Source organism: Rana temporaria, chromosome 3 (genome assembly GCF_905171775.1).
Source record: "Rana temporaria chromosome 3, aRanTem1.1, whole genome shotgun sequence".
Lineage (NCBI taxonomy): Eukaryota > Metazoa > Chordata > Amphibia > Anura > Ranidae > Rana > Rana temporaria.
The window spans coordinates 134,708,836-134,723,393 of record NC_053491.1 but is presented as its reverse complement, the minus strand read 5'-3'; the positions used below and the strand labels follow the sequence as shown (position 1 = coordinate 134,723,393).

General features: G+C 40.5%; 1 protein-coding gene across 1 annotated transcript in view; it reads right to left on the bottom strand.

The window, feature by feature from the left end:
* LOC120930382 (cadherin-related family member 4-like) overlaps positions 1-14,558 on the bottom strand; it is a 122,205-nt gene that overhangs the window by 90,959 nt on the left and 16,688 nt on the right. Inside the window, exons 4-7 of the mRNA XM_040341572.1 lie at positions 11,086-11,171; positions 8,452-8,571; positions 5,820-5,923; positions 4,424-4,569 (exon numbers count right to left, since the gene is read on the bottom strand). Of these exons, the coding sequence (XP_040197506.1) occupies positions 4,424-4,569; positions 5,820-5,923; positions 8,452-8,571; positions 11,086-11,171 (456 nt within the window). The remainder of the gene's footprint in view (positions 1-4,423; positions 4,570-5,819; positions 5,924-8,451; positions 8,572-11,085; positions 11,172-14,558) is intronic.

Genomic DNA, 14,558 nt, shown 5'->3' with positions numbered 1-14,558 from the left:
ATTAGACATTAAACACGTACAAGCATAAGACAATTGCTGATGCGTTTCAACCCCTTGAGGGGGTCTTCTTCAGAGGTTTTTGATGCTACTGTAACAGAATGCTTAAATAAGAAAACTTTTCTCCTACAAATTACTGAGGGAAATACAATATGTATAAATAGATTGCATGGTTACCAAATAACTGCGTATGGACATGAATAGTTTAGACCAGAGTTTTCATTAAAATGTAGCTCCAGAGGATTCCAGGTGGACCTCCCACCCGAGTGGCCGAGTGGCGTCCAAGGAGGATGGGCCTACAAGGAGTCATAGGTTTGTGGAGAGAAAGTCCACAGGATGGCCGGCATGGAGGGGAGGAAACGGAAAGGGGGGGTTTTACCAGCACCTAAGGCAGAGTATTGAATATATAATTAACAATTTTTAATGAAAACTCTGGTCTAAGATATTCATGTCCATATGCAGTTATTTGGTAACTATGCAATCTATTTATACATAATGGCCCGGATTCACGTAGAGCAGCGTATATTTGTGCGGGCGTAGCGCATCTCATATGCGCTACGCCGACGTAACATTGAGAGGCAAGAACAGTATTCACAAAGCACTCGCTCCCAACGTTGCACTGGCGAAACGTAAATTGTCCGGCGTAAGCCCGCCTAATTCAAAGTAGGAAGGAAGTGGGCGTGATCCATTTAAATGAAGTTTGACCCCATGCAAATGATGGGCCGAACGAACGATGCATGCGCGCGCATGCTCAGAATGATTTCAAATTTACTCCCTAAGATACGACGGCTCAATGCCTATGACGTGAACGTAACCTACGCCCAGCCCCATTCACGTACGACTTACGTAAACGACGTAAAATCCGACAGCTGTTCCGTCGTCCATACCTTTGCATGGGATGCGCCTCCTATAGGTGTAATAACTTTACGCCGGACGTACGCCTTACGTAAACGGCGTATACTACTGCGACGGGCGCAAGTACGTTCGTGAATCGGCGTATCTTGGTCATTTGCATATTCAACGCGTAAATCAATGGAAGCGCCCCTTGCGGCCACCGTAAATATGCGCCCAGGCTCCGACGGCGTAGGAAACTTACGTTGGTCGGATGAAGCCAAAATTCAGGTGTATCTTGTATTAAGAATCCGGCGCATAGATACAACGGCGCATCTGAGCACTTACGCGGCATATCTACACATACGTCGGCGTAAGAGCTACGTGAATCCGGGCCAATGTATTTTCCTCAGTAATTTGTAGAAGCAAAGTTTTCCTATCTATGCATTCTGTTACAGCAGCATCAAAAACCTCTGAAGAAGACCCCCTCAAGGGGTTGGAACGCGTTAGCAATTGTCTTATGCTTGTACATGTTTAATGTCTAATTGCATGACAATTTTTATGCTTGCATTCCTGTGTGTGTACAATATACAAGATTTTATACCAGAGCTTATATCTCAACTGTTATGATTTCAATCAACTTTTATACAATAAAACTTTTTATCATACACCTTTGCTATTTTTTGGACTCAGCTGCCTAAAAACCCCATTGTGGGGCCTTTCCATATTATAAGTAATGAATTCGTGGAGTTTAGCCCAGAAGTTAAGCCCCAGCAATTGAGTATAACAAATTTAAGGAAGGGACTTGGGTAAAAAGGTATAATAAATATCTTGCTTTGTTTGCGATTAGGAAGGACCTTTAGTTTTAAACATGTAAGATGGATGATATATTTGTTATGGCAAATTTTCAGGTATTGTTTATTGCAGGATAAAACTAGCACTTTTTAAGAGGTTAATTGAACAGACTTGTAGTTGTATACATAAATATTCCTTTTTTTCCCACATTTCTAACTGCACATTTTATGAGATCTTTACTATCTCCTTCTGAGTGACTCAGTCACATGGTCAGAAAATAGTTACAATCTGTACAGTTCACCACTAGTGCTTTTATTACAGAAACTGATCAAGGGAGTCAATTTATAACAGTAAAAACAGGCTAATAGAACTATTTTGAACATTAGGTCAATTTCCGTTGTAAGTTATTTTGTGTTTTGTTGTGTGTCTGGGGTTCAGTAGGAACTATTGGCCATACTTGCCCATCATAAGTCTATGTCTCCCACCACAGACCTCAGACAAGGTCATGCTTATTCAGGTGTTGTAGCGTAAGACAGAATAGAAGGTCTTTAACTTGTTGAAAGCCTACGAATTGCTGCACATATGAGGCTTTTATTTCATATATGAAATATATCCATATATTCCATGTATGAAAATCAATCTTAATGCCCCACAGCATGCCAGCTCTGAATACAAGTAAAAGACCAACTGTTCTGCTTAGGCCACCATATTTGGAAACACCGTGGCCCAGATTCAAGTAGAATCGCGCAATATTTGCGTGGGCAAAGAGCAAATTTTTTTCTCTGCGCCCACGCAAATATTGCGCTTTGCCCACGATTCACGGAGCAGTTGCTCCGTAAATTGCGCGGGCAATATGCTAAGCAGCCGGGCGCAAAGGCTGCCTAATGTAAATGATCCCGCCGGGGGCGAGAATCATTTAAATTAGGCGCGCTCCCGTGCCGATCGAACAGCGCATGCTCCGTCGGGAAACTTTCCCGACGTGCATTGCGGCAAATGACGTCGCAAGGACGTCATTTGCTTGTAAGTGAACGTGAATGGCGTCCAGCGCCATTCACGGTTCACTTACGTAAACGACGTTAAATTTGAACGTCGCGAGGCGCAGCTATACTTTAGCATTGGCTGCGCCTGCTATTAGCAGGAGCAGCCTTATGCTAAAGGCGCCGTACGGAAACTCCGTACCTTGCGTAGGCAGGGCCCGCGCAACTTTTGTGAATCGGTGGTAGTATGCAATTTGCATACTACACGCCGATCACAAAGGCCGCGCCCCCTAGCGGCCAACGCAAGAATGCAGCCTGGGATGTGAAGGCATAAGGAGGCTTATGTTTATCACATCCTAGGCTGCATTCGGTGTAACGAAGTTCCTGAATCAGGAGCACTCGTTACACCGGAGCAAGTAAGCACTTGCGCCGCGCAACTATGGTTGCACGGGCGCAAGTGCTTCTTGAATCTGGGCCCATGATTTTCTGATCTGAGGTCTGTTTGTTTTCATGGGATGTCAGATTGGGCCAGGTGGCTATAGGTTTGTTGAAAGCAATCGTATACTTTAAAGCGTGAAACAGGGTGTCAAAAAATTATATCAATAATCTGCTCATCTGACAATAGTGTGTGGTTAAAGGTAGACATGTGCACTGCTGAAAAATGCGTTCATTTTTGTCAAAATTTCTTTTTTGCAAATTTGAAAATTTGGAAATTCGGAAATTCAATAAATTCAGAAATTAGAAGATTCATAAATTCGAAACTTCAGAATTCGGAAATTCATAAATTTGTAAATTAGGAATTTGGAAATTTGGAGTTCGGAAATGTGAAAATTAAAAAATTTGGAAATTTGATATTTGGAAATTTGGACATTTTAACATTCGGAAATTCGAAAAAACGAAAATCCAAAAATTTGAAATCATAACTAACTAACTAATAATAACTTAACTATTACTAACTATTACATTATAGGTATTGGAATTTCCTTTCAAATTTGGCTGTTAGTGAACGTAACGAATACAACATTTTTAAGTTACGAATTATCCAAAAAAAAGAATGCTGCATCTAAACAAATGGAACAAAACTAAATATTAATAAATAATAATACGTTTTTATTATTATTATTATTATTATTATTATTATTTACTGTTATTATTTGTTACGTTCCATTCATTTAGATACAGCAAATTCCAATACCTATAATTTAATAGTTAGTAAAAGTTGAGTTATTAGCTTGTTATTTCAGATTTATGAGTTTTCGGGTTTTTGAGTTTTTGGATTTTCGTTCTCATTTTCGGATTTTCGTTCTCATTTTCGGATTTTCGTTCTTTTGAATTTTCGATTTTCATTCTTATTTTTGGATTTCCAAATTTCTGAATTCTTGATTTCTCAGATTTTCAGGTTTTTGAATTTTGAATTTCCGAATTTTTACATTTCGAATTTCCGAATTTTCAAATTTCGAATTTTCGAATTTGGAATTTTCGAATTTCTGAATTTGGAATTTTCAAATTTCAGAATATTCTGAAAAATTCGGAAATTCGGGTATATCTGAATTAACAAATTTGTCTAAATTCTTTAAAAAACGAATTTGGAACTAAACAAATTGCACATGTCTAGTTAAAGGTTTAGGAGCGAAGGGATTCCTAAATATTGTATAACTGTAATTGTTTATCATATTATATAGCTATTGCTTTCATGCATATCAAAAAACTTGCTATTTGCATACTGAAATTATTTTTCCATAATTAAAAAAAAACTGGATGTCAAAAAGTACCATATACATTTATTGGTTGATGTAACTCATATGGAAATTAAGCAAGCTTACTTCGGTTTATATCAAACATGTCTGTTCTTCCTGGAAAACTGTACGTCACTACACTTGCAGCATCTCTATCTGTTGCTTCAAATACATGAAGGATGGAACCAATCAAAGTATTTTCAGGTACATAAATAATATCATTTTCAATTTTTCTGTGGAAAATAAGATAGCTTTTAACCTGTATAGTTAGCCATGGTTTTCAATTCATTTCTAATTAAGGCCTATCGACCTGGTTCAATCACAGGGTCTTTCACATTAAACATATTCTACAAAAATATTAAGGGATGCTCCAATAGTACCCTTTCCTCTCAGGTGTCATTTCCGAGTACCCCCAAAGTCATTTTCCAAAAACCTAAAGATTTGAAAAGTCATATAGCTCCCAGTAGGATCTGACCAGTGGGAAAGCTAGACATTCTTTTCACTTTGGGCAAAGACTCAGTTCGCAAAAGTCTTGTAACAGAAATTAAGAAAACCAAATACCACCTAAAGAAAAAAATTTGTGAGATAAAAAATTTGTTTGAGTACAGCATCGCGCGACTGCGCAATTGTCATTTAAAATGCAGCAGCAATGAAAGCTTGGACTGGGCAGGAAGGGGGAAAAGTGCCTTGTATTGAAGTGGTTAAGTAAGGCCTCGTACACACGGACGGACTGTCCACTGAAAACGGTCCGCCGTTGTACACACCATCAGACAGAAATCCGCGCGTACACGATACGCGGCCGCGCCGATGATGCGGCAACGTGCGCGGCCCTGGAAGTTCAATGCTTCCACGCATGCGTCGAATCACTGCGACGCATGCGAGGGATGGCGGCCGATCGGACATGTCCAGTGAGTCTGTACAGACGACCGAACATGTCCGACGCATGCTAAGAAACATTTGTCTGCTGGAAACCTGTCCGATCCGCCGGAAATTTGCCTGTTCGGACGTACAGACGACCGAACATGTCCGCTGAAACTGGTCAGCGGACCATTTTCAGCGGACATGTTTGGTCGTGTGTACGAGGCCTAAGAGTCGTATGTTATTAGTTTAACTAACATGCTAAACTGCGTTTAGGCATTAACATTTATTGCACCCTCATCATGAAGGCATTAGCCACTTAAGTTCTCTTTATACCCCTAATGGAGCAGTTTTTACACTTACTCTAAATGTCTGTTTATATAGCAATAACTATTATAATTATATAAGATAACACAATAATTAAATATAATAATTAAATTTTCTATGTAGTCTATAGACATAGGGTATGTATAAAAAAAAAATATAAAAAAAATTGCCTTCTATAATTTTTCCCATTTAAAATGACACTACAATTTTGTTTCTGGGTTTTAAAGTAAACAAAGCTATTTATTGAACCAACCCCCACATATTCAGAAATACTGTAAGGATATAAAAACAAACTTACATAAATTCTGGGGTTTCGTCATTCAGGTCTCTGATATTGATAATGATCCCTCCCACACAGAAAAGACCTCCAGGGTCTGTAACGTTTATTATAAGTCTGAATTCCTAATAAAAACATATTAATATAATATATCACAATATTTACAATATAATATTAATAATAACCCCTGACACAGGGCCACTGATAAGGTGTTAACAACAAAAACCTGGGGAATGCCCAGGGAAAAACCAAGCCTACTTACCGACCAGCTTGCAGAAAACCAATTAACCTGTCTACAGTATGCATTGAAAACAGGGGTTCGGTCCGCACGCATTTGCAAACGTATGCGTGAGCCACAGAGCCGCGCCAAGGCACCCTGTAATCTGTGGTCCTAACACTAAACAATGAGCGTCCCCACAGTGGAGGCACATGCATTTTAATGGAAAGACAGGGGCAGGTGAACTGAAGGGGAGCCACCCCTCCTTTAAAGGTACAAGAGCACACCAAGCACCCAGCATGTAGCACAATGGCTGCAAAGGTGTTGGTGCACTGATGGACCAATATAAACACCACAGGTGAAGCATAAACATGTCCACTGCCCCCGTCTATAGCTGGCCATAACAGTAAGTAGCATTGGAAGGCTAAAGCAGATAACAACAAAAACCTGGGGAATGCCCAGGGAAAAACCAAGCCTACTTACCGACCAGCTTGCAGAAAACCAATTAACCTGTCTACAGTATGCATTAAAAACAGGGGTTTGGTCCGCACGCATTTGCAAACGCATGCGTGAGCCACAGAGCCGCGCCAAGGCACCCTGTAATCTGTGGTCCTAACACTAACCAATGAGCGTCCCCACAGTGGAGGCACATGCATTTTAATGGAGCGAGTGGCCCCGAATTCATGCTGTCTTTATTTGGGGTCATACACCTGCACCCACACTTCAACTTAGGACCTGTGACTGTGCGCCAGATCCACATACATTTAGATCGGCGCAGCATATCAGAGATACACTACGCCGCCGTACCTTACCTGGCGTATATTCGAATCCTCAGCGAGTTCGCGCCGTAAGTTACGGCGGCGTAGTGTATTTCTGGCGGCAGATTTCAGATTGGGCGGGTTGGAGGCGGGTTTCATTTAAATGAAGCGCATCCCCGCGCCAAATGAATTGCGCATGCGTCGTCGCAAAATTTCCCGCCGTGCATTGCACTAAATGACGTAGCTTTTTAACTTAGACGTAAGTTACGTCCATCCCTATTCACGGACGACTTACGCAAAAAATAAAAAAAATTCAAATTTCGACGCGGGAACGACGGCCATACTTAACATGGCAAGTCTATCTATACGCCGCAAAATACCAGCTTTAACTATACGCCGGAAAAAGTCGACTACAGACGACGTTAGAAAATGCGACGGCCGCGCGTACGTTTGTGGAATCTTCGTAAATCGCTAATTTGCATACCCGACGCGGAAAACAACACAAACTCCACCCAGCGGGCGCCAAAGAATTGCACCTACGATCCAAAGGCGTACGAAGGCGTACGCCTGTCGGATCGAACCCAGAAGCCGTCGTATCTTGGTTTGAGGATTCAAACTAAAGATACGACGCGGGAAATTTGAAAGTACGCCGGCGTATCAGTAGATACGCCGGCGTACTTGCTCTGTGGATCTGCCCCTGTGTTTGTACAGCTGCTCCATCCCTATAGTGTAACATAGACTGACTGCACACAGCTCCAGGTGGCTCAAGCCACATAAACCTGCAGATTCACATTGTACAGGCCATAGCGCCCAAGTGAATGAGCCCCAAACCTCACTCACGCACACAGAGCTGTAGTGAATTTAGTGGCGTTTGTGTACACTTATAATATTAGTGTATTTTTAGCAAATATATCAATTGATATTCTCATTGGAGGGGGGGGGGGGGGGTTCTGTCAGGTAGGCTGTACGGGGGCTTATTTCTAGTAGCAGTCCTTCTCTGACATAACTAAATTAGGTAAACATCTACACAATAATGACCACTTGATTGAATTTGTATTATAACTATATAAATACACATTTAAATACGGACGGTATTCTACAAACAAGACACAAACTTACTGCTGGATCCTTTCTTTTTTTTTTATGAAAATATGGCATTGACTATTCATAATTTTTTTATTGATTCAACAACAGTTTTGCTTTAATGTGTATTGAAAGCCCATTTTTTTTTTTTAAATTTTGGATTGATTGTGTAAGGGGTAGCACCTTTGTCAGGTTTTTGTTGTTGTCTGTGTCTGGAGAAAATTCAGCAAATGATCATTGCTACATACAGTAAATAAAATAATGTTTTCTTGAAATTCTTGTGGATGATGTCATACATTACAATACATACATTAGTCCGGTACTGACAGAATATTTTTATGGTAATAAAGTTGGACTTTTCATACTAAAGCTGGCCATAGACATGGCCATAGACATGTACAGCTCATAAATCCATGCTGAGCCAATTGGCCTCTTTCTACAATATTTTACACATGTATAGCATAAGCATGGATTTTTTTTTTAAGGTCAAGGGAACTTCAATTTTCCCCCGTGAACAACCATGTACCAAGTTGATAAGGATAACTTTGACCCCTAATGTCAACTCATTTAAAATAAAGTCTGTAATTAGAGTTACCTCATATCCTGCATCAAAATCCGGGGGTACAGGAGCGTTTATGTAAACAAATCCAATATCAGGATCTACATCAAAAAATCTTCCATCGTTTGGCCTAGATGATTGTGAAACCACTCTATACTGTTAGACAATAAACAAAAACACCAAACTGTAAATAATCAAATAACTTACAAACTTTTCAAAACGTAGGGAATGTAGCTAAACATAAATATCTGATAAAAAATATCTTCGAAAATGCTATAGTGGGTGGGCACAGCAGTGACTAAAGCAAACCTTGCACCTGCAATCCTTTGCTAAGTGCACAGTGCTATCATTAAAGGGGTTGTAAAGGAAAAAATGTTTTTCCCTAAATAGCTTCCTTTACCTTAGTGCAGTCCTCCTTCACTTACTTCATCCTTCGATTTTGCTTTATAATGTCCTTATTTCTTCTAAGAAATGCTCACTTCCTGCTCTTCTGTCTGTAACTACACACCGTAATGCAATGCTTTCTTCCTGGTGTGAAGAAAGCCTCTTGAGGGGAGAGGGGGCATGCATGAGTGTCAGGAAACCCACTAACACACAGCTCCTTTCTCTATCTGCAAAGTAGAGAGTGTCCTGACTTGCCTGCTCGCCCCCTCCCCCCTCAAGAGGCTTTCTCCACACCAGGGAGAAAGCCTTGCATTACTGTGTGGAGTTACAGACAGAAGAACAGGAAGTGAGGATTTCTCAGAAGAAATAAGAACATTTAAAAGAAAAATCGAAGGATGAGGTTAGTGAAGGAGGACTGCACTAAGATAAAGGAAGCTATTTAGGGAAAATAAAAAAATCCTTTACAACCCCTTTAAAGCAGAGTTCCAGCCTTTTTATGTTTATTAAAAGTCAGCAGCTACAAAAAGTGTAGCTGCTGACTTCTAATAAACAGACACTTACCTGTTCAACGGTCCAGCGATGTGGCCACACAGAGCATTGCTCCTCTCCCCCTCCTCTCCGCCGGTGCCTCCATTGCCACTCTGAGCACCTGGCCATGACAGCTTTCGGCTTCACGGTCGGGCGCGCACTGCGCATGTGCGAGTCGCGCTGTGCTCTTCCAGTGGAAGGCAACCTTTCACGTGTCCCAGGAGATCGCCTAGAGGGAGTCGCCTAGGCAGTCCGTAGGTGGAAGGAGTGGTGGCTGAGTGCTATTCCAGTATAGCAGCAATATGCTGTGATTATGAAAGCTGGACAGATAAAGACTTCTGGAATCCTAAAGCCCTGTACACATGATCGGATATCTGATGGAATCTAATCCGATGGATTTTTTCGTCGGATATCCGATGAAGCTGACTTTCATCAGTCTTGCCTACACACCATCAGTCAAAAATCCGACCGTGTCCAACGTGGCGACGTAAAACACTACGACGTGCTGAGAAAAATGAAGTTCAATGCTTCCGAGCAGTACATTTTAGTAGTACATTTTAAGTCTGACGCTTCTGCTGAGAACCGAGGAGACTGGAAACAAGTATATGATCCTTGTTAAGCCTTTGTCATTGGTATCTGCTTGGATGATTGCCTGGTAATTCAGGAGTCCATGCCTTAAGGTGAGAGTAGCCAACTAGACCTGAGGTGGAGGGACTGTCACTCATTGTGGATTGTTAACGTCACTGGTGAAGGCTTTCTGGAACCTGTTGTCCGCTGTCTCTCTGGACTTTTACTTAATTTTATTTGTCATTTGGGACTTGCTAATTGGTCAACAATTTGGACTGTTATATTGCGCTGCACTTATACCCTCTTTTAATACGAATTGAATCATTTAAACAATTTGGAATTTGTTAGAATATTTGTAAATGAAATTAAATGAAACTAAACTAAATGAATTCTGAACTGAATCAACAAAACAAAATTAGTAACATAACACATCAACCCAAAATGAAAAACAACACATTTTTCTGTTCTGCACATGTCTAGTTCAAGATTTCCTTTGCTTTCAACATTATTTTTTTTAGAATGAATGGACTTTACCCAAAGAAAACCATGTGCACTGTGAGAAATTTCTACTTTTGAAAAAAGTCTATTCTGTTCCTTCAAATTTTCTCATTACTGTGTTTCAAGTGAACATCAATTTGACCCCACTAATAATTAGAAAATGTAATGATTTATGTGCATTAAAATTGGTCCGATTTTTGATTTAAAAAAAAAAAAAAAATGTAATGAACCTGTTTACAATGTTCTTACAGCAAAAAAAAAAAAAAAAATGTCAAACGATATTCTGCTAGTCTATACCCAGCTTACATCAGTCTTTGTTTTTTCATTTAACCAGTGTGTTAAATGAAAATAAAGTAAGCCAATTCCCCATCCACAAGTTCGATGTGAATGGGGGAATCGTTCCAGCAAAGAACACACAAATCAGTGTTGCTGGCTGTAGCTGGTGGCATTGATCATTCAGGAGAAACCTGACATGCTGGCCATATGTGGATCAAAATTTGGCCGATCCCTGCAGAAGCAGACAATTTTTGATCCATGTATGGTCATCCTAAATGTCTTAAATGTCCTTGTTAGCAGGAAACGGCCTGGGGCCATGAAGGGAATGAGGTTCTTATTTCATGCTGTCACTAGATTGTGAAGCCTGAGATAAGTTTATCACCTTGACTCATAATATATGATATCAGTTTTTTTTACCGTAAGGTCATCTCCATCTGGATCCCTCACAGGTACTTGAAATATGGAGCGATGCACTGGATGATCCTCAGCAACTGTTCTATTAACTACAAAAAATATATACATTTATTTTTCATACAATATGTCAGGATTATACTCGGAATACCCATAAATGGTATGCAAAACAAAAGAAGAATTAGAGGTAACATTTTAGAGTGCCAACATTGCCAAATGAACCAGCATGGGTAAAAAAAAATATACCAACATGGGAACAATTAAAATAAACTTGATATGTAACGTATTATTTAATAATAGACACATATCAATCTGTTTTCCTATGTCCAAAATGTAAGCTCTTGAAGGTCTCAGGAAATCTACACTGAGCAAAATTATAAACGCAACACTTTTGTGTTTGCCCCTATCTATCATGAGCTGAACTGAAAGATCTACGACTTTTTCTATGTACAAAAAAGGCCTATTTCTTGGAAATATTGTTCACAATTCTGTTTTAAATCTGTGTTAGTGAGCACTTCTCCTTTGCCAAGATAATCCATTAACCTTACAGCTGTAGCATATCAAGATGTTGATTAGAGAGCATAATTATTGCACAGGTGTGGCTGGCCACAATAAAGGCCACTCTACAGTAAAATGTGCAGTTTTATCACACAGCACAATGCCGCAGATGTCGCAAGTTTTGAGGGAGCTTGCAAATGGCATGCTGACTGCAGGAATGTCCACCAGAGCGGTTGCCCTTGAAATGAATGTTCATTTCTCTACCATAAGCCATCTGCAAAGTCGTATTTGGCAGTACATCCAACTGGCCTTACAACTGTAGACCAGGTGTAACCACACCAGCCCAGGACCTCCACATCCAGCATCTTCACCTTCAAGATCGTCTGAGAACAGCCACCCGGACAGCTGCTGCAACAATCGGTTTGCATAACCAAAGCATTTCTGCACAAACTGTCAGAAACCATCTCAGGGAAGCTCATCTGCATGCTCGTCGTCCTCATTGGGGTCTCAACCTGACTGCAGTTCATTGTCGTAACTAATAGTGCAGCGCAAATAAAATAAAATGACAATACAAATAAAAAAATAAGAATCACTAGAAATATCAAAAGAAGTCCATAAAGTGCACAGGTGAAATAAATTCAAAACATGCTCCAATATAAAGGTGACTGAGTGCAGTAAATCGAAGATCAGTGATCCACAGGTACAGATCCTCCACCAATATATATAGATGGCCTCTCACCTCAGCCATCTGACCATGGCTAGGTCACATAGCATATAAAAACCTCCAAGATATGAGCAAGACACCTCCAGATCTCAATATGAATAAGCAGCAGGCAGCTCAGCCAGTTCCCGGATCCACAGAGAGGTATATGCAAATAAGAGAAGGGACAGACTAGTGCTCTCTGTATACCAAACTCAATTTAATAAAACCAACAATAAACAGACTCACAATAGGAGACACTCATAGCCGAGTGTGAAGCATACAGGCATATTACGGAGCTCCAGGCTTCCGAATCAACGAGCAGTTCACAGATCAGCGTGTGAGGCAGCGAGCGCGGGTGACGTCACGTGACTCCTCCGTCACGTGACTTTTTATTTGAATTGATGCTTTAGTGCTGGCTTGCAATTTTTTTGGTCTGTACTGTTATTATTCCAGCGCTGAATTTTTCCTTTTTACATTGTCGTAACTGACTTGAATGGACAAATGCTCACATTCTATGACGTCTGGCACTTTAGAGAGGTGTCTCTTCACGGATGAATCCCGGTTTTCACTGTACAGGGCAGATAGCAGACAGCGTGCATGTCATCGATTATGTCAACGTTGTGGATCAAGTTGCCCATGGTATGGGCAGGCGTATGCTATGGACAACGAACACAGGTGCATTTTATTGATGCCATTTTGATACCATGACAAGATCCTTAGGCCCGTTGTTGTGCCATTCATCCACGATCATCACCTCGAGCAGCAGAGTAGCAGAGTAGGTAGATGATGTAATCTCTCTGCTGCCCAAGGCTGCCTGCACACCAGGAGATTTTATGTCTTCACTTTTTTGTATTCTTTTCTTTGTTTCTCTTTGTATACTACGAATATCTCTTGTAGTGGATATCTTTTACCACAGAAAGTAAGATCTATATCTATTTAACAATAACACTTATGGTTTTATATCTACTTTTTGACCCTCATCTTAATTCTCTACTCTTTAGAACTATGTTTTATTAATGTTACATAAGATTTGTATAGTTTACTATTGTCTATTTTTTGACTCCTGGACATTTTCTTATGTTTACTCTTTTTTTGTATGCCATTTTGCGTTTTGTACCACCATTTTGTACCAAATAAAAAAGTTTGTAAACAAAAAAACAATTTGATTAACTCATATGGCGCCTATTTTTGGTTTGCCATCACTTGATGAATGCAAACAGAAAACCTCTTTGGTCTGTTGTGTACTGATATTTGGATTATTGTTGTGCATTCACGTTTATTCATTTATTGTTGTGGTGTTTTTATTGTTTTCTTCTGGAGGGTTAGAACCCCTTGTCATATATTTTTTCCTTATTGAGGGTTAGAACCCATGCCATACCCCCCCTTTGTTTGCCTTTTTTTTCAGAGTATACCATTCATAATAATGAGATGTTGCAATTTTTGTAGATATTTGTACAATTTCTATGATATATCTATGTTTTGTTTTTCTTCTTAGATATCTTTAGTCAGAGCTTTCTGTGGTATTTAAGTTACTCACTAGCTGACCTGCCTGATCTCTCCTAGTTAGTCCCATCCCCACACAGTTAGAACACAGTGAGGGAACACACAATTAACCCCTTGATCGCCCCTTAGGCCCCATACACACGAGAGGATTTATCCGCAGATACGGTCCAGCGGACCGTATCCGCGGATAAATCCTCTCGAGGATTTCAGAAGATTTCTATGCAATGGCGTGTACACACCATCGCATTGAAATCCGCGCTGAAATCCTCTGCAGATGACGTGTCGCGCCGTCGCCGCTATTATGACGCGGCGACGGGCGCGACGCTGTCATATAAGGAATTCCACGCATGCGTCAAATCATTACGACGCGTGCGGGGAATCCCTTTGGACGGATGGATCCGGTAAGTCTGTACAGACGAGCGGATCCATCCGTTGGAATGGATTCCAGCAGATAGATATTCTGTGCATGTCGACAAATATTTATCTGCTGGAAATCCATCCCAGGGGAGATTTATCTGCGGATAAAGATCCGCTGGTGTGTACACACCATAGGATCTATCCGCAGAAACCCATTTGATGGGATTTATCTGCGGATAGATTCTATGGTGTGTATGGGGCCTCAGTGTTAACCCCTTCCCTGCCAGTGACATGTATACAGTAGTCAGTGCATTTTTATAGTACTGATCCCTCTATAAATGTCAATGGTCCCCAAAAAAATTCAAAATTGTCAGATTTGTCCGCCGCAATGTTGCAGTCACGATAAAAATTGCAGATC